Genomic DNA, 22057 nt, shown 5'->3' with positions numbered 1-22057 from the left:
TCCTGCAGGTAGTAGACTACTTGTATATTATTAACGCAACAGGATCTTGATAATCAGCCCAGCGCAAGTGTATGGGCTGAGTCGAAGGCCCTGCAGTCGGTAGAGAAGAATGTAATTCAATTTTATTATCGATCGTTTGCAAAATTTTATTCACTGCGATGTAGTCGTTCTTTGAATTTATCGATAGATGTCGATATATAGTTGATTTAATCTATCATTATTATTTTTTTATATCTTATATGACGATACACTCTGCCAAAAACACCCAAAATTTTATGGCTTGAAAAGTTTTTTTGTATATATGAGAACCATTAGAACTGGACATATTCAAGCAAACATTTTTTCCATCAATTTACATCCATTTTTTTCTTGCTAAGCAATGACTATTTTCCGACTATATAATAAATTCGTGTATCTTACTATTCAAGCGTAATTTGTTCTTCAAGTGCACTGCATATACTTTGAGAGATTAAATTATACTTGATACCCATAATAATTTTTTTTTACTATTAGCAGCTGAAATCTGTGTTCGTCCATTATTGCTGCGTCTACGTCTATTTTTATAGTAACAGTACTAGTATTTAGGAGCTTTGATATTAGAGTAATAAGCTCTTTTTCGCTTTTTCGAGTAAAAGTAGGCATTAAATTAGACGCTTAATTAAATGTTTGTCAAATCACTTCGAATGTAAGATATGCGAAGTAATAATCGTACGATACGAAGTAATAATACGATTAGTTTAACCATCTCACTTGCAGTTTTACAGATAAAGATACTCTCCATCTAGCGGTGAAGGCTTAAAGTAATATTATTGTCTTTAAAGTGGTCTTTGGAAACTATTCAATTATTATTTTAGATAATTTAAAATATGCTCAATATTTATAATATACTTGTAAATTTTCAAAAAAAGTAAACATTTTATAAGAAAAATCATACGAATTCTTCATTCTAAGAAAAAATATGATTCCCACAATACTATCTGTTGTGCGCGATTTAAATGATGCGTGCGGAGCCACTTTTAGCTTGGCAAAAAGAGACTGTTGTATATGTCAACTGATGTCGTGACTGAGGCCATTCAAAAAGTATATACCACACATAAACCGGCGCGACCATGTGCCATCCTTCCCGCGTTGAAGACCGAAACCTCTTTTTTTCCTTCGAAACGATCGTTCAAATCTGTCCATGCGTACACATAAGCAACTGTGACTAGAATTGAATGTTGTCGGCTCTTTTTCAAATGTTGAACTTAACGTGGACTTTGCAACTACTGCGGAGTCGTCATCGACCAGCAGTCGCTCGTCTACCTCAAGAATCGCCGTACCATCGCGCCGAAAAGCTAACTGAGCGCTCGCCTCTGCTGCACGCGCAGACTGTGTATCGGCGACGGAGATCGGCTACTGAGACGCGACGTACTTTGAGCGTCCAATTAGCTGAGCTCTCGTCGTCGGACCTCTGCTAATAGATCATGTAAAAATTTTTTACACCTAAAGTACTTACATGACGGAATTTCATCTGCCTATTTAATTCATAGTGTCTCACTTACTTAGTAGTTACAATCATAAAATTTCTAAACACACGTGTAATTAAAAGTATTTACAGACATTAACGTTGTATTTTTTTGTTGGGTTGTTGCAGGTGCAGCGTAGCGTCGTCAGCAAATTGGACAGAGGCACGTCGGAAAAAGCAAAAAATTTGTGTCTCAACAATAGCAGTGGTGGTAACTGATCGACGGACTAATTGCGCCAAATCGAATCTACGACTGAAATTCAAAATCAGACCACAACTTTGATTAAGGCCTCCGACCTGACGACGCACAAGAAACACATACACGCGCGTTTAGCATAGAAAAATACTACCTACAAATTACGCACACTTTCAAGCATTGTACATTGTAGAAAAATTCTCTCAACGATAGTCGATGTCATCTAGTGTGCTTAAGATTTCTTCGAGTGAAGTTTTTACAAGCAAGTTAATACGTAATTTCGTCTCGATTAGTTTTTCAATTTTTCTAGTTTAACACGACGCATTGCGTATGAAGAGTAATCAGTGTGTGGTATAAAAAAAGCCCAGTGTGATATTTATAAAAAAAAAAAAGAAGAAGAAGAAATTTAATGATCATTGCTAGGTGATTCGGCACGGCAAAATAAAGTGTGATAAGTATATGAATATATGAAAATAAGAATTATAAATATATATGTAGATGCTAAAAAAGAGGTATAAATAATTATAGTAATAACAAAAAAATTAATGATAGTTAATGCGATAAATGTAAATGGTGTTGTGTCCACGAAATTTGCGCGAGTGGTGATTAACACAAGTTATAAAAAGTTCTTGAAAAATAAGTGTAGAATCTAGAAAAGTGCGTTAGTGTGTAGTAGAAAAAAGGCAGAAAGTTATCGGTAGCTGGAGAGAAGCAGGAGCTAGGATAGCTCGCTCGCAGGTGGCTGTGTGGAAGTGTCAGTGTTGAAAAATCGCATTCCTCGCCCCAAGGCCGAGGAAACAAGGACGCCGGCGTGTGCGAGTACGCGAAAAAACCGTTGCTGGAGGGCGAGGAGCTGCTTTGGGAAAAGGTCAACAGCATCACCGCAACCACGGCGGCGACGCAGATTTCCTTGCTGAGCGAGTGTACCCCGAACGGCCGCAAGCTGCTGGACGAAGAGTGCGCGAGCGACTGGGGGCAGCAGCAGGCACCGCACCAGCAGCAGCACCACCCGCACCACCATCACCAGCAGCAGCAACAGCAACAGCAGCAGCAACAGCAGCAGCATAGCATGAGTTCGTACTTCGCCAATTCCTACATCCCGGATCTGCGCAATGGCGGCGGCGGGGTCGAGCATCCGCACCAGCAGCACCAGCATTACGGGGCGGCGGTGCAGGTACCACAGCCCCAGGCCGTGCAGCAGCCCGGGGTGCAGCAGCAGCAGCCCCAGCAGGCCTCGGACCCGTGCGACCCGAGCCTGCTGCGCCAGGGCGGCGTGCCGGGCCACCACGGCGGCTACGGACAGGCCGCCACGGGACAGCAGCCCGGCATGCCCTATCCCCGGTTTCCGCCCTACGACCGGATGGACATACGCACGGCGGCCTACTACCAGCAGCAGCAGGAGCACGGCATGGACATGGCCGGCTACAGGGCCAGCTCGCCGACGGCGGGCATGGTCGGACACATGGGACACACGCCGACGCCGGTGAACGGCCACCCGGCGACGACCCCCATCGTCTACGCCTCGTGCAAGCTGCAGGCCGCGGCGGTTGACCACCAGGGCAGCGTGCTGGATGGTTCGGACAGTCCGCCGCTCGTGGACGCCCAGATGCACCATCAGATGCACCCGCAGCATCCGCACATGCAGGCCCAACAGACGCACCCGCAGCAGCAGCAGCAGCAGCAACCCCAGCCACAGCCACAGCTCCAGCAGCAGCACGCGGCGGCGATGCAGCAGCAACAGACGCAGCAGCACATGATGTATCAGCAGCAACAGCAGCAGACGCAGGCCGCGCAGCCGCAGCAGACGGCGCTTCACACCCAGCAGCAGCAGCAACAGCACCAGGGCGTCGTGGCGTCGCCGCTGGGCCAGCAGCAGCCGGGTACGCCGCAGGGCGCCAATTCCGGAAATCTGCCTAGTCCGCTCTATCCCTGGATGAGGAGTCAGTTCGGTGAGTACATTTGTCCCGCGCCTATCGAACATTTCTTACGCGATTTATCTTTTGCATTAACGGCACTTCGAATAGAGTGCTTACGATACAAGTTATAGTTTGCAGCGTGTTACACGTTTTCTTTGCGGTTCGCGAGCAAATTGAATTTTGAAATCGGACGCAGGCGCAGTCGCGCGCAGTTTTGGTGTGTTTTTTATTGCTTTGAACTTTGATACCAGGCCTTCTCGGTTAGTACTACGCACATAACATTTTGCACACGTTGTAAATTTGTCTGTTCTTCAAGTTCTTTAACTGACAAAAAGACGATAAACTTTTTTGTGGATTATACAGAGGATTTTTTGTATTTTAAGCTGGAGTAAAAATGTAAACTCGAGAAATGTCTATACTAACATTTTATGAATAGTTTACACCAAAAAAATTTCTCTGACAAAATTGGTCTTTAGAGATGGAAAAAATATTAACTAAAGGTGTAACGCTTTTTCAACATTTTATGGACATTTAATAACCTATAGCTTTTGCTTAGTATTGAAAATAGTAGTTATGTAGCTTTCATTTAGTATTGAAACCGTGCTTTGATTTATGCGATTATTTTTACTTTGTCACTTGCAGATTTATAGATATAAGGATGCTCGCCATCTAGCGGTCAAGACTTAATTCTATTAATATAGGGAATTGTTACGGTTTAATGAAACTATTTAAGCTTTGATTCATTTTCAAGTATTTTGCATTGTATTTTGTTCATTCTTAAAAAAAAAAGTTGAAATTTTGATAATTCTTTTAATACAATTTAAAATCATTTTGAATTTAAATTCAAATTTTCTCTTGTCTATCTTAAGTTGATAACATATGAGTTCATAGTGAGGAAAAAACATTTAAATATTTAAAATTAAAATATATAAAGTTAAAAGGGAATTTTTTCTCTACGCAGTTTAAATCATAATTAAGTAATACATCTTTGAGGTGCCCATGCGAAGGAATGATGTTTTGTATACTGTATACGTAGACACTTGATACGTGCAGTGTTGCAAAATTTATGAGCAGCTTCATAACGATAATGTGCTAGTCTCTGTAGTGGTATAAATTCACATAATACGTAGGGAGCTGTAATCGAATTCTGTTTACACACCAGGACTGGCGTCCTTTCAATAAAGCCAACAAGCCTAACACACGCGTGTAGCTCGCTGTTATATTAAATTCCGTATATAGAGCTTCTACGTTACCTTCAGGTATTAGTTGAGTATCGAAACATCGTTTGAAATCTAGGGATTAACTTTGTGAAGCTCAGCTTCTCACCAGATCATAACTCTTATTTATTAGTGCGGTCTAGATGTATTATTTATCAAGATCAACAACTTATTGTCTTTTTATTTTAATTTAATTAATAATGAATTCGAAGAATTTTTATCTTATATAAAAAGTTCTGTAATTTTATCTTTCGAGTTGCATTAAAAAACGCGCTTCACTCGATTGTTCTTTCTTTCAATATCACGTCGATCTCATAGCCGATCGTCGATACAGAACCACTGGTCGAAGAATCGGGTTTCATCGCCGTATCTACCTTTACCTTCTCTTTCGCTTCACTTAATTGAGCTGCGGGTCTTTTTGTCGATGCTCACTCGCTATATTCGGGAACATCCCTCAACGCACACGAGCTCGAGACAAGAAGGTTCTCGACTCCTCTCACAGATGTCAGCACCCTCAAGTTTTTCTCTCTGTAAACTGCACAGGTTGTATCCACGTAACTCGATACAGCCTACTCACGGCCATTTTGACAGATTTTATTAATATCCGTACATATAGGAGTTCATCCCTCGTTCAAGATTATCTTGAATTATATATTACGTAAAAGTCGATTTTCTCGGTATTGCGAATTACATAACTTTAAATATAGGGTGGAGGGAACGAGTAATTATTTCGAGCAAATAAATACGCGATGCAACATGGTAGTCCATGGGTTGTATCCAGCAATTCATGAGCGGTCGAACGAGCATCTTTTTTAATAAGCGAGTATTCATATTCTTTCTAAGAAATTCATGCCGCGTACGCCCGCTGCTCTGACGAAGGTTGCATGATCTGTACGTAAAGTTTTATTTACTTAAAAATCAAAAAGTTAATTTTTGTTTAATAAATGTCTCTTTTTCAAAAAAAATCCTATGTACGTAATCCGAAAATAATTTTTAGCTTCACTAGTAACACTTACTATAAACATACATCTTTGTGTAAGCTTTTTCGAAGAAGAGCGTGACACGCGATTCCATCATTACGTAGCAGTCGCAACTTCAAATTTTAAGTGCGTTTATTCGAAGCGGTGAAACATTTTTGTTCTTTGACTCCATCCTGGCAAATTTATGAAAATAAAAATCAAAGAAAAACCGTAACGTTCATTTTGTAAAGTAAAGAAATTCCAATCGATAATCATGCATCGTTATTCAAACGATTAATTGCTCTTTTCAAACTTCTTTTTTTCTTTAAATTTTGCAAATTCCCGAATAATCCACGCATAAATATCTCATTTACACGGTTTCGAATTTTCTGTAGATCGAGATATTTGTGTTGCCGCGCGTACAGCTATATACACGAAAACTGCACGGCTAATAAGCGAGCGCGAAAAAAGTCTCAGTCATTACGATCATCATCGTCGTCGTTCTACGCCGTATTGGGAGCCGTGCAGCAACAACGGTGCTTTTAATATGCGCTGATGTAATTGCGATGAGCGCGCCCCGTACATGTACGAGTGTGTGGATACATCGGCGCAAGATTTATGGACGTATCGACCATCACCGCGGCAATTCTTATAAACACGATAACTCGAGGCGATCGCAAATGTGAGCTTTTGAGAAAGAGCGATGTAAAATGTTGAGCTTGGGCTACCGTTAATATTTAATACGCGTTCGCAGCGATCGATTTTTTTCTCGACTTTTTTCCGTAAAGACTACGTTTAACCGTGACTGTGATTATATTACGATGAAGTTCGAGGTGGTAAGGTTTCGCGAACATTGGGAAAGTACGCGCGATTTCGGCTAACGATTCGGATGAAATTATAAAAGGATGTTTTACACAGAAATTCGCTCGAGGTAATATTCTCGAGGATAGTTAAAAGGTGCAGTCGGAGCGTGTATTTTCTCAACGATGATTAACTTTGTTAGTTTTTCAAAGTACGGAAATTGCAAAACAACTGCAACATGATCCTATCTCCAATGTAATTGTACGGAAGCTTATATTCGCATGATAAGAAGTCTACTCTTTACTTCATTCTTATTCTCGTTATTATATTAACAATCATTAATTTTACTTCTCGTTGATTCATAAATTTAGCACATCAACAAGCACCAATTGTCGGACAATAAACATAATGAACTTGTCATGTTACAACTTGTACGTGATGAATCAATGATCATTATTTAGTCATATTTCATTTTAATTGTTTTTTAAACGGCAGTACATTGCAAATGGAATAACATTCATTCAGGATTGCCTTTGACATTCCACCACTCTCTTTTACATTAATCTTTCCAATATTTACTCCCAGGCGCTGGCATTAGAGTTTTAACTATTATACGAGAAATCTGAGAGAAGAAAAAAAAATAAGGCAAGAATGGCGTCCGCGCACAAAAGGGGATGATGATGACATATACGTAGGAACGTCGAGCTAAAGGAGGGGCAAATGTACACGTATATACAGCTTAGACCGGCGCGACTGTATAGAGCACAAATATATATCTGTATGTATACAGAGGCATCAAGCGAAAAGGCAGGGCAGAAAACACATCGCGCGCGAGGGAGGTACGATGACGATGATTGATGATCCACGGAAACCGCTGCTTGCTTTTTGAGTGGCCCGAGTCGCTATATACACCGAGGCTGTACCGTATACACACGGCGCGTCGAGGCAGCCACGACCTTTTTTCCCTACCCCCTCGGCCCCTTTTCAGATTTTTTCTCGACTCGATTCTCGCTATATGCCACAACAGTTGCCCCTCACATATAATTTCCGAATCGCTCGGATATTTTTTGTTCGTCGCAACTCAAACTCGTACACACACACACACATGTACGTACGTGCGTACGCTTGAAAAATATAATTTTTTACGGAGTGCGCTAGCGTGGCTTTTGTCGAAAAAAAAGCTCGTAGTTGTTTTCTGCCTCGGCTGACGTAGCGCCGAGCATCGATTGTTTTTCTTACACTTAGCTGCACTCGTGGTCTCTCTTTTTGCGTCTGGTGTACGCGAGAAAATCAGGTACATAATACAAGAGCGACGGAATAGATGTACTCTCGCACGCAGTTTTGCACTCGCTCAAGAGACTGTAAAGAACACGAGCGTCGACGCGAGCTATCTCTTATTTTCTCGAACCCTCGCCTCGCGCGATGCTTCGTTTTTTTATTTTATTTTTTACTTTCTCTCAACCTTGCTGCAGTGTTTCCTCTTTCTTTTATCCCTAGCTCATTTCTCTTTCGAGCCCGACAAACGTCCGGTTCGCTCTAGCTCGCTCCATCTCTCGTTCAATTTTTTTTCTTCGTCCTCGCTCCTATATACACACACACACACAGACACACGCACGCGCTCGCACACGTACAACACATAGATAGGGGACAAAAAGTAACTTGGTTCCTATACAAAAGAGCGAGATGAGCGAGACACTGACTGCTTTGTCCGCGACTTTTTAATTAAAGCTCCGCGTCATTATGAAAAGCTGCTGCTGCTATTCGTTGAAGAATTTCTCGTATATAGTTCGAGTCATACGCGTGCCCGTATGACCCTCATACTCTCTCTCTTTCTTTCTCTCTCTCTCACCGCGCTGCAACTTCTTTCGACTGATAAATGAGCGACTCTCCATCTTCTATGCCTTAGCTTGGGAGCTGGCTGCCTTTATAAATAATTCAAAGCATATTAAACTGTAATACCTTTGGGTCGAAAACTTTTTGCGCCGTATTTAAAATTATGAAAAATTCGATCCGCGTCGACCTAAGCTAATGGCTTATCTAAAGCACAAAGCCGGAGACTGTGACGCAATTCGGAGTCTTTTGATATTTCATATGCAACGTGCGTCCCTGCAGGCATGGCTCTATATATACGAGAGAAGATCCACTCGACGAAATCACGAGTGCTGTGCATGTGCGCGCTCGAGAGTATGGCAGTAGCAGCGAGGGAAATTAAAGAATCCCTTTGCAGTCGAGCGGGCTTAGAGCGATGAATCCAAGTGCGAGCCAAGAGCAGCCAAGAGGTATACAGAGAGAGAGAGGCGGCTGCAGCTCCGTGGAAACGGACGTGAAAGAGAAGATGCGACACATGTCCCATTGCACTCGTTCACACCTAAAAATAATTCGCTCCACGCGTGCGCCAACGGAGGAAGTGACCCAGCACAACGCACACACACACACACACGCATACATATGACTACGTCGCTCTGAAATTATATTAGAATGAGAAAACCTGGATGGTACCGGCTGCGCGAGTACGAACGCTCGAAAGCAGCATTTTCCGCAGCTTTACGTCGGACTCGTTTGATGATAAACAAAGGATATACGTGCTGTACAGTGGAATTCGAAGTAAACCGACTGGCAGGCCTTTTTTTGTTCGCTGTATAATTTTGGAATAAAAAGCACTAAATAGCTTCCAACTGTCGAAATATGTCAGCTATTGTTACAGATTAGATGACTCAACGAGCGAAGAATACGTTAATTAATGACTGCTTACGAGCAATTGTTCTTTTCGTGCGAGCGCCGAGTCGAGCTAAAATCGATCGTTGCACATGAACTTGGCCCTCGCTCGCAACAGTTGAATAAATTTACAATAAAAGCTAATGCAGCTACGCATTCAAGGCTAATAAAGCACTTGACACATTTGTACAGCTCTAATTGTAAGCTCTACACCGTGTGTAGCATTCATCATATAGGCGAGCTCGCAGTTTATTTCACCGGTCGTGAGTTCCACGACTTTTAAAACGTACGATGTAAAGCTCGCTTCCACCAATGACCCATAATGAGCATAAAAAATGCACCTTCACGTGCGCGAGATCTGGAACGAAGGTAGGGACGTCGTGCACACACACACACACACACACAAACTCGCTTACAGGGCTGCAGCGTGCGTAAATCACGCGCTGCTTGAAGGAAGACGCGTGACATTTGATCCTTGCGTAACCCAATGCCGTTAATTTATCGCCGTGTACGCGCGTGTTTAACGTCACCTTATTCTCGAGTATAAGCAAGAGTATCAAAGAGCTACTGCAGTGCAGTGCGGTGCAGCTTGTATATGCGCCCAGAGTGGCGGTGACCCTTTCGCGGAGATAGCGAGTAGACGTTGTGCATGTGTGTTGTAGCTCTCGGTAATGGCAGCCAAGATCGTACTCGCGTCGAACGCGCAGCGCTCACCAGACGCAGGCGGCGTTTTAAGGGCCTGTCTCCACTCATTTGCTTGGATAAACAGGTTTATTTATAACGTTGGCCGTTATTGACTGGACGCGTCGTCGTCGCGAGTCCAGGCGCGACAATTTGTTGTTGCTGCTGCTGCTCGCGCGCACCCAAGTCGGGATCATTTTTATTTCGTGTTATTCTTCTCGCGAGGCCGTGACGAAATTGCCTTTGAATTTAATTAGAGTGCGAAGACGCATGGCGAAATTGCCGCGCGAGTGAGCGACTGGCACCGCTGCTGCAGCGCATCTGCACGGGCCGCGCGCGCCGAGTACGGTATGAATGGAATCTCCTATATAACGCTGCACGCACTTCCTTGGTGGGCGCGTAGACCTCTCGAATTTATCAAAACTTCGCACGCCTGCACAGGCACATGCGTTTCATAGAAATTCGCGGCAGAGACACGCAAGTGTGCGCATACGTGCAGTCTCGAGCGATGTATCCCGGAATCAGAGTCGCGAAAACGTCGAGACGTTTAAAGATAATAATACTGCGCTGTACGTACCAACCCATATACATAGGTATTCAAGTTCTCGAACTTGGCGATGCTCTACCTATATAGGTATGGCTAGTACCATAAGCTGCCGTATGGGTATCGGCATCGGTTTTCCTCAAATTGCAAAATTGCCGGAGGGCTCGTCTTTGCAATTACTTTGAAAGGCATTCGTTGCGCGCCGCTCGTGTGCGACATATTTATATAGCGTATACTGCACATACACACGCTCGCGTACGTGTTATTTTCAAATAAGTAAAATACCAAAAAAGCGAGCGCGGGGAGAGAGCGAGTTAGAGCCGAGCGAGTACAGTGCATTCCCCTTCAATCGCGCATGCAGCAAAGTCTAGCCGCAAAAGCTTATATTCATCGTGTGTTTGCCGTGAACACGTACGGCATATATACGTATACACGCCATGTGTCTGCCAGCGGCATCGATCAACGTCGTGCACAGTCGCGCGCTTACAAAACGCCACGTACTCTAACGTGTGTAGCCGGCTATACTACTTCTGTGTGTGTGTATAAATGTGTGTGTACATGTATCTGCACACTCACTAGCTACACAACACAGCCGAGAATATAAAATCGTGATAGCATGGCTGACGCGCGTTTGCGAAAGAGGTGAGCGAAAAAATAGAGGGACGAGAGTTTGCAAGTCATTATAATATCCGAGCGACATTACCGAATTGCTTTTACATATACATATATGTATAAATATCGCGTGCACAATTTTATCGAGAAAAAATCTTAATTGCTAAGTAATGACTGTATGATTGGACTGCTTTAAAAGGGGGGCCTCATTATGCGCCCCGCAACTGAGCAACTCTTGGCACGCGCGCGCTTACATCGAATTCGCGCATTATCATAAAATAATCGGTTCATCTCGCTTCTCGCTCCTCGAGAAAAAAAATTGTCTCGCGAGAACGCGTCTTTACGTATACACACACACACTCGCGCGATTAATCTCGAGGAATTTTTCCCTGACCTATGTAAATGAGAAAACGACGATTTTTCAATTCCTCCTCGGAGTTTTGATTAATTTTAGAACTCGGATCGCCCGGATGCGACTCCTCGACGCGTCTCAGCCTCGCGAGAGCACGCGCAACGACAAGATTAAGCTGTTACACCGTGTCGCTTATTTTGTGCGCTCGATCATTCGTTTGACTCGGCGTGCGACTAGAATCATGGATATACATAATAACCGCAAATAAACGCGACGATTCGGCATTTTTATAACCGCGTAAACATGACTCGTATATATCTTGATGAAAATTCGCGACTTTGCGCGCGTGAATTTCTCGACTCGTCCAGTCCGAGTCCAGAGCAGATGACAATAACTCTTCCTTTCGCTCCAATTGCTGCAATAATCGTGCGCGCACGGCTTCTATGTTTTTCTTCGACGCAATCCTATACATATACTTTTTTACTTTTGCATCGTCAACTTCTTCTTCTTCTTCTTCTTGTCTTCTTCGAGCGCGCGCAACTTGTGATTTACGCGCTTACGACTGCAATCTCCTTCCGACATGCGTTGCACGAGAGTAGCAGTCTGCTCGAGTTTGATTGAGTGATGCAAAGTGATCTAGAGGAGTAATACACTCGGAAATTTTAAAAGCCAGCCTCGATCGTAATTTTTATTTTTTATTTTTTGCCTATTTTTCAAATTTACAAGACCGTCCGAAAAGACCACCAAGATGAGTTCTAAGCGTGATTTTTGATTGATTGGACATTTTTAATCAAAAATATGAAATAAATCAGTTTAGCGAAGAAAATTTAAATAAAAAGCAGTCGAGGGAGCAACAATAGCACCTTTAATGTCTCCTTCCTGGAAAGCGCAGTTATATTTGCGTGTATCAAGCTTGCGCATCAAAGCGATCGATGCTTTCTCATTATAATCTCATTATCAAAGAATACATCTTGCGCCATCTTTCATTCTTTCCTTAGGCCGCTTAGTTTTGCAAGAGCGCGCGCGCAACTTCTTGTTCACGGGTGAGTCGAATTGAGTCTTGAAAAAAAAAAAAAAAACGAAAGAAAGAATAAAAAAGTCCCGAAAGTTCTCACATTTTTCAGAAATTTTTTTTTCACTCCCGAGAGCAGCTCAGCGAAGAGAAACTGACTGTTGTCGGAGTGCAGTTAAGTTAAGTGGCTTTTGCAAAGATCGGTATTTTGTTAATTCGCGAGGGCTCCGAAGAACAACGGTCCAGCGAGTTCCCATAACGTATCGAGGACGCGCGCGAAGAAAGCACGTATGTGTGTGTGTGTTTGCAGCGCCGCGGCATTATATCAGTTCTCTCTTTCTCTCATTTTTGAAGATTTTTTGCCCGCTGAGTAGGCGACGCGAGCCTGTGCCGCGCGCATGGTCATTCCAAAACCCTCAAGAATTCTCCAAAGTCCAAGGGAAGGGGGTCGTACGCGCTATAGCTCCCTATAGCTCCCTGCCTGTATATATACGTGCTGTACAGCTGTGTATAGATATACACGTATACAAAGCACATAGTAGTGTGTATACGGGACGGAGACGGCGGAGCGCCATCCGTCTTCATCGGTCGACAGCGCGACGGGCGGCAGCGGCAGCAGGCAGCGCCTCGAAATGCTCCACCAGTGGAGAAGAGAAGAGAAGAGAGAGAGAAGTTTTCTTCTTCTTCTTGATGCTGATGCGATGCCGTTGCGCTTTGCGCGCGCGTTAACTTTTTCCACCGACTTTTTTCTTCTCCTACTTTCTCGGGCTCTGGCCTCTGAGGGGTTTGTCTGCTCCGCAGCGAAATACTGATGTTCGTCCTACTATATTCGAGGGAACTGCTTTCTTTTTACTTCTTCTTCTTTTTTTTTCGGGAAGCCCTGCGAAAAAGGGCCGATGTAACTTCTCTTATGATATTTCAACTGACGTTATCATTTCTAACTTTGAGCGAAATTTTCATAAGTCAGGGAAAAAAAATTTTTAGTCAAGAGAATTTTCTCTTACCGGATTAAAGCACCGAGCGATTTCTCATCTCGCTTCGAAAAAGTATTAATTTCCTATAATTAAACGTTCGATACGTGCGATATCAGCGAAGCGAAAACTCGTTACTTGTATACATCGCGGATGCAGTCTCATCTCTGCGCTGATCGTTTTATCCCCCCCCCCCCTTCGAACACGTGTGTGCCAACTATGTAATTCCGCGTGAGATTCGAGCTTGTGTGAATGTAGTTTCTCGGCCGTCCTCCATAAGAGCAATTAATATCTCCGTGTGGCGAAAAATTCGAAACTACCCGGAACGAGAAAATACGCTTGACGACCTATTGCGACGCGTGCACCAGACCAACTCGTCTCGTGTACACAAGTGCGTGCGAGTGTGTAAACATCTACGAGACCCTCTGCGTCTATTATGTATATCGTATCACAGGCTCACATGTCTACGTCGTATTAAAAAGTCACAAAACTTTTAAAAAAAATTGTCTTACCCGCGTCTCGCAGGATAAAAAAAAGAATAGAAAAGGACACGATGGATCAGGGTAAAAAATATAATCAAGTCGAATGAAGCTCTTTGTATTCCTCTAGTTGTTCCGCTGCTTCTTCCACCACAGCTGCCTCAGCCATACCGTGTAATAAATTCTACGTCGCGTCTTTCCTATTTTTCGATTGGATTGATGTAATGAATTCTCTTGAATGATATTTAAATTACAGCACTGACGTGCGATAATTAATAAAACCGCGCAATATCGGATTCGCCTCGGACACAGTGTCGCGCTGTCACGCATCATAATTAAATTAAAAAAATACAGCACTTGTTCGACACTTGCTTTATAGAAAAATTAGTAAGACGTAAAATTCTTCTGGCTAAATATTAACATAATTCAAGCGAGACATTTAGTATATATAAGTAAAATAACAAGTTTATCTTCAAATCCGTGAGATTTTCGAGGAGAAAAAAATGAACTGTCAGCGACACGGTATAGTGGGATATATGCTATAAGCGAAAAGGGCTGCTCTGCTGCGCCAGGAAATAAGAGAAAGAGAGAGAGAGTCAGGCGTGAGCGTCTAGAGAGAAAAACGATAAGCATGGAACTAGTGTTAGCTGCTGTTCTCTTTGTGGACTTTTTCTGGGAATGTGTTGCTGTACACATACACACAGACCTCTATATACGCGTTTATGTGTATATGTATTCTATATGAAATTCGGAGGAGAACATTATTAATGGGATCTCGGAGGAAACGAACGCGTCCGCGAAACTCGCGATGTTGTCGCTTGAATTCTCTTACCGTTTTACCCGACTACGATAAATATGATGTACAAACTTTTACAACAAAATATCTCGCATTATCTTTTGTATGCATTTTCTCTATTTTTTCAAAGTTACGCACTTGTTTGTGACATTGAGCAAATTTTTCTCTCTAATTTTAACATAAATTGATGTCAAAAAAAGTTGGCATACTTTATTTTTCGTACATATTTTAATTTTTAGGGTAAAATTAAGTATAAATCATCACTTTTAAGTTAAATAAAATAATATTGAATATTTGATAAATAAAATAATACGATTTACTGTTGAATTATTGACGAAAAAATCCATGGATTGTATGATTCCAGAAAGAAAACGAGGTCGACAAACGTACACGCGCTATCAGACGCTGGAGCTCGAAAAGGAGTTCCACTTCAATCGTTATCTGACGCGGCGTCGGCGCATCGAGATCGCCCACGCGCTCTGTCTAACCGAACGCCAGATCAAAATCTGGTTCCAGAACAGGCGCATGAAATGGAAGAAGGAGACCAAGACGAAGGGCGAGCCCAATTCCGGGGACGGTGACACCGACATCTCACCTCAAACTTCGCCGCAGGGTTGACTCTACGATTATTCGGATACGATTTAATCCAATGCGTTCGTATGAAAACAAAAATACATACTAGGGAATAAAAAAAAGAGACGACGACGGTTAACGATAAAGCACAAAGACTATTATTAATTAAATAAATAATATATACGCGTACATTGACCATGCGAATGCGACGAAGCTAGAAAAGCACAGTCCAAATACGCTCGTATCGAGTAAGAGAGACGATTGAGAGAGAAACGGAAAATGTTTTGGAGAAAAAGACGCAGCCGCAGGAGAGCGTGTTTCGCGCCACTCTCAACGGAACAAGCCAATCAACTTATTTCTTTGACGTATCATCGTGCACCTACTTACCTTTTCGGGCTTTCTCTCCTCTCATTCGCATATTTCCTTCCCATTCGAAAGCACGTTGTATAGGAACAAAAAAGTACTACAAAATGAAAACGCTTAACTTGTCGGTTGTTACAAACAAGCTGCTCGTACCAAATATTGAAAGAGGAGGGAGAGACTTAATATTGTGAATATTATTAGTTATGCCCACATTAACGTGTTCTGTTTTTTTATTTAAATAATTCATTTTATTAGGTTCTAACGAAAATGAAAACCAGTAAAACCCCAAGGCTTTTTATCCTACGCGATGTGTACGCATAATGCATTGAACGAATAATTACCTGTTAATGAGAGCCGAGATATGTTGAAAGAAAAATTGTACATGAGTGATTATCAACGAGATAATTGGGAAACGTGTGTTGTCGTTTATTACCTTAAAAATTGACGGGAATATGCGCAATTAAAATTAAAATACGTTTATACAAATTATAATTTGTCTCGTCGAGGGTATTTTATAATCGAAAGTCTTGTATCAAAATATTGAGTTGAGGCGATGTACATTGGCCGTGAAAAAAATCGTGCTTTAAAATGCATTGAAAATTTTTATTTAACGACCATTTTATAAAGAGTGAAGTGCATGTGAATTCTGTGTGTCTGGAAACGAAATATTCTTGTAATGTTATTATATAGATACATATAACAAAAAAATTATCGATGTCTCTTTTATGTAGAAAGAAAAAAATTAGCACTGGTAAACACTCGTACGAAGAAAGTCCGCGTGAATCCAAAAGATTTGAAGGCAGGAAAATGTTGGATTTTGGTTATATTTATAATTCTATAAGTATAATTGTCGATAATGATAATTACGATAGGATTTGACAATAAAATCCGATGGTAATTAATCATTATAAACGTGCGTGTAATTCATAATCTAATCATTAAGTATGTATCGTGCTAGAGGCGTAAACGTCGCGTAGCATCCAATAGTAATTGTATACATATTATTTTTGTCTTTTCGTGGCTAGTTGTAGATATTATACATACGAATTACTAAGGGCTAATATAAATGCGAAGGGTCAAATAGAGAGAGAATCATGCATTATTACAAATACATACGATATATTTCGTCGTCTTTTTTGTGTAGCGCGATTTGTATACAACTTCATGTAGGACACACATCGCTTGCCGAACCTTTTGTCTAAAGATTCTGTTTCGTACGGTTTATGAATGAGAATGTTTGGTTTCTTTGTTTTTTTAATTTTCACTGTAATATCGTATTTTTTTTATCGATCGGCGGCTGAATTGAGCCTCGCCAGGTTTCGATTTATTTTGCAAAAACGGTGACTTGACGTGGAAACGTGCTAAACGGTGTAACGAGCGACTTTCGTTCGATATGGTTTTTACCTCTTCGCTTTCATCTCTTTGACCGGTGCCATTGTACATTATTATTACTATTACTATTTATTATTCTCCCAAGTACACAAAACCAAATATTAGATTTTAAGTTTTCAGAATGAACGATATCGGTCTAAGGTAATTTATATATTATACATACATGATATAAATATATATTTGTATAAATTTGTCACTATATGAAGTTAAATAGTTAATGTGGATAATTAATCAATTAAGAGAAATAAAAGTAATTTAAAAAAAAAAGTATTGTATCAATTGAGGCTCTTGGGGTGGTGTATGGAGTCGGTAATAGTTAACACGCGACAGTCAAAAAGGCCAAAAAATGTCGAGAGCGCAGGTGCACAATAATCGGGCTATCAGCCAGGGCAAGTCACGTAAAAAGCCTTCTTTTATTTCCTTCTTACCCACCAGTTGCCGTAAATTTCGCCATCTCGAGTCATCCCAGTTTCAACAATCTGGGTTAAATGAAAAAAAAAAAAAATTAATAAAATAAAACCGAAAGTAAAAAGCAATGATCGGAACTCTGTAGGAAAATTTTTTCGAACGTTAGATAGAAGGCGTGACGCATTGATATACGTATGTATGTTGATAGCTATATGAATATTACACATATGAATATTTATATGCATATGCATATTAATAAACGATATGTATAGCATTTCGCTGGGTCCGATTGCGTACCACCTCTCGCGACCTTGATCTCGGTACCATTGAGTCTTCTCTTATATGCGTAGATGATGATGAGTGTTACATGGTACAATAAAAAGTGAAAAAAAATCGTGAGTACGATACATTCAGCAAAGAGTCTCTGAGCCTGTTAAACGTAGCTTCGTTGCAATGGACTCTTTGTACACCGATGACATGCGTAGCTCAATTTCTTTGTAAGCCTAGTCCAATGATAAGATATACATTGTAAATTTTAATCTGTATCTTAATTATTGATAAATATTCTAAAGTTTTGGTTAAAAGATGTAATAAACTTGAGCTTTTACAACAAAAAAAAAACTTTTTATCGAATTTTCATTTTTTTTTTACTCTGTATTCTGTACGAAGAAGTCCGCACTGAGATATCCATTAACAGGTGAACTTTTGACATTTTACCAAGGCGTAATGATCATCATCATCATTGCCACTATGTAAATAAACGAAAAAGACGTTATTAGTTCGATAAAACTTAAAATAATCGACTGGTCGAGCGCGATTGTATACTCCTTGAATGATTTTAGAAATATTTTTCTTATTTTCTCCGATAAAATGTATGAACATATGCGGATGTTGAAAAGGGCCGAAAGTCTCTTTTGTAAAAAACTTTTGCTTCACGGATACGTGGCTAAGTTACCAACGACACACGATCGTACGCTTTTACGTTTTTATTTGTTTACGTTTACTTTTTCCGATCGCGCGAAAACATTACGGAAGAAAGGTGTAAGTTCGAATACACACACACACACACACACACACACACACACATCTTATACACACACACACACAAACATACACATAAACACACACCCACTGAAACGTTCGTTCATTTCGTCGCTTATATTCGCTTTTGATATAAAAATATCGAGAAGCGCGCAGCACCCAATATTATCGTTATTACGCTTTTCTACGCGCGCTGAAACCATAAAAAAACCGTCCGATATCATGTGCTACGAAGAAAGCTCTATATATACGTAAAAAGGCGCGTCCACAAAGCTCGCGTCGACAATTTCTATATACGTAAAGGATTTGTGCTCGTTACTAACGTGTAATCGACATGTAAGTCAAAAAAATGTATTCTCAAATCGTATTATTAAATAATTACTGTGTGTAATAAAACTAGTGCCGCGGAGCTTCTTGAATCACACGAGGTCTGCATGGCACGTTGTGACCATGTATACTCAGAATATACGCCGATGAATGAACTAACGTCGTAGTTAAACGATTTAGATAATCCTGATCATCCGCACATGAAAAATAAAACATATATATAATCCAAGTTGTACATGTGAATCGCGCGTCGTGACAAAATATTGTGCTGTGTTGTAAAATTAGTTTGTCACTTACATAGGTTTTTATTATTCACGAATAAAGTATGAAGGAAGGCGAGTAGATAAAAGTGAGTGAAAGAAAGACGATAATGTTTAAGGAGCGTAAAGAAAACGATATACGTAAATTGAGATAATACAATATTACAATTATATAAAATATGTATACACAGGTTTAAATATACGAAAAAAAGGAGAAACAATTATCGATTTTAGATTGAACGCGTGAGATTTTTCGATGATAAAATGCGGTCGTACGTTAAATGCATAATAAAAAGATTTAAAATACGCCCTGTGCAAATGTACGACTTTATTAATTAAACTTGAATAAAAATTATACGCATTAAAATTATGAAAATAAGTCAAATGAATAATGAGAAAAGAAAAAATTGTGTAATATATCGATGCATCGATGAAACAAAACTGTTTGTATTATTTATCGATTGGCTGCTATTATATAATATATAATTAATAACTCAATAAAAATGCTTAAAAATATTCACTAATGTTTTAAATCATTTCTCACAATTACTTTAAAAAAATTATGCATACTTTTTTAACAGTATTTTATTTAGAAATTTTAATTTTATTTTTGGTTTTAGTAAACACACACATCTAAGTCCATAATAGGCCTAGTCACACAATCAGTATTCAAAGAGATTGTATTTGTTCTTGGTCTTTGACCTCACCCAAATAAAGATAATAATAAGTTATTGAGGTACTGACATTCAAAATAATTCCGTGAGAAATTTTCGGATACTATGTACATATACGTATGAATTATAATCATGCAATGCTATCAAAAGTATGTTTATTGATTATAAAAATGAATGATTAATAATACTCAGTAAAACATAAAATTAGGAAAGTTAGTAATGTTTGCTGAGCGTGACAACCGAGATTTTCATTAATAAACAAGGAATCAAGTGTTATATTAAAATCTAAAAAAATAAGGATGAATGATATTCTTAAGTGATTATTTTTATCAACTGTAAAAAAATTCCAAAAATCTCATTTCAAATAAAAAGAGTCTAAGAAAATGGATGAAAAATAAAAGATATTTGTACAGAGACACGAGTTCCATTCTCTACTGGCACAAGTGCGTTCAACAAAAGTTCCTTGGGTTCCCCTGTCCTCCGACGACAGGCTTTATTATTATGCAGCCATGTGTATAGTTTATGACTCGACAATTTACCTAATCACTTGCGATAAAGATTCTTACATTTATCTTCTCTTTTGCGGCTGTGCGAATATATACGCGTGCGCAGACGCCAAAAGAGCATGAAATGAAAATAAATCGTTTCATCGTCAAAACGAATCCTTTGCAGGCGCCTACGAATATTCATTTCTGACAACTTGATGAGATCACGTTGTTGGTTATTAATATTCGTAGTAACGCAAGCGCATTTTCGGCAGTTTATTGATTAAAAAATTGTATGAAGTAAGAAAATACATTGAATTTGATATTTTTCAGTCTTATGTTCAAATTTACTGTGCTTTTGAACCTATTTGTGAATTTTATAAAATGGAAAGACTGATGAACTAGCATGATGCAAGCTGAATTGAAAAAAGATCGATAATATAATCATATTAAATGTTTATTCATACCAAAATTATAGAAAATATATTATAATGTCCAATTATTGAACATGTGCGTCGATTAATATTAAAAATGTTTAAAATTTTATTTTCTTAAAGCTATATAATCCTGTAACTAAATCTGAGAATTCTCAAGTTTTGATGAAACATAATAATAACATTGATGTACAAGGGAATGAAGCCCAAGGAACCCTCTCTTTTCTCCGAAGTGATTAATCTTGTATACGATATACCGTTAAGAGAACAGGTACCTGGTCTTTAAAAATCTTTTGTTAATTTAAAAATTTTTAATATTGCATCACGTCCAAATATCTGAGTACTTATAGAAATGAATGTAAGATAATTGAAGAAGACAATATTTTGAGATTAAATAAAATATTAACTGATGAGTTCTTCTTCCAATTTTTTTATTAAGAAACATTGATAGTTTACTTTTTTTGTGAGTAAAGATACATTAAATTTTATTTACAGTAATTGTATTAACTTCAATTTTACACACCTCAATAATTTACTCAAGTGTATAAACGAAATAATGAAGTAACCGATGTTTTGCGTAATAATATGATAAATGAATTGATAAGATTGAACTCACTTATAATAATTGTTGTAATTATGTGAACACATAAGTAATAATTTATTACCGCGGTCAGTGAAATGTATAAATTAGTCAAGTACGAAAGTGTTGAAATGAGAAATAATGTATACTGCACGTATTCATGAGAAGTGGAAAAAAAGAAAAAATCAAATCTTTGTAAGAGCTCATTGTCAAATTTATACTTATTGATAACAAATGAATTGATATTTTCAGCTCGATGCAATTCATTTGTCATGAATGTCTATGCAGATAATTTATTGAGAATGACTGTGAAATTTTTTTTAATTTGCATTAAATCATATTGTATTGTCTGTCTATAATATTGATAACGACGAACATAATAATTATAATACATAATATACATAACTGTGTTTGACGAAAGAGAAATAAAATCTGGTTGAATATGAACAAAAATTAATTCATAAGTCATAATAGATCAACCTTCACGCATTTTTGCATTTTTTGTTATCTACTGTGCGATTAAATTATGATTTAAAAAAGTCGAATTTCACGTAATCAGCAAGAAGAAGGAGCATATATCTTAAGATTCTTCATGCTCTCAAACGGATGCATCCCTGGGGGGTCTATGCGCTGTCGGGCTGCTCTCAGCATCGCACAAAAAAGGTAGTGTGTGCAACATTCTCACGTGTTGCCTGCAGCATCAGCAGAAGCCGCGAAAAAGAAGCTCGCGCAAAGTGCACTGCTCCACTCTATCGGTGTGTATGG

At 39.6% G+C, this 22057-nt stretch overlaps 1 protein-coding gene across 2 annotated transcripts in view; it reads left to right on the top strand.

Annotated features, from left to right (window-relative positions):
* The window catches only part of LOC106649317 (homeotic protein antennapedia-like), a 79545-nt gene extending 60041 nt beyond the window's left edge, over nucleotides 1–19504 (top strand). For both annotated transcript variants that reach the window (XM_014366670.2, XM_023463226.1), the window contains exons 2-3: nucleotides 1634–3649; nucleotides 15120–19504. In XM_014366670.2, the coding sequence (XP_014222156.1) occupies nucleotides 2770–3649; nucleotides 15120–15373 (1134 nt within the window). In that variant the 5' untranslated portion in view covers nucleotides 1634–2769 and the 3' untranslated portion in view covers nucleotides 15374–19504. The remainder of the gene's footprint in view (nucleotides 1–1633; nucleotides 3650–15119) is intronic.
* The last annotated feature ends 2553 nt before the right edge of the window (nucleotides 19505–22057 follow it).

The sequence above is a fragment of the Trichogramma pretiosum genome, unplaced genomic scaffold (genome assembly GCF_000599845.2).
Source record: "Trichogramma pretiosum strain Unisexual culture from Peru unplaced genomic scaffold, Tpre_2.0 scaffold87, whole genome shotgun sequence".
Taxonomy (NCBI): domain Eukaryota; kingdom Metazoa; phylum Arthropoda; class Insecta; order Hymenoptera; family Trichogrammatidae; genus Trichogramma; species Trichogramma pretiosum.
The sequence above is the reverse complement of the archived record's forward strand: the minus strand, read 5'-3'. Positions and strand labels throughout refer to the sequence as shown.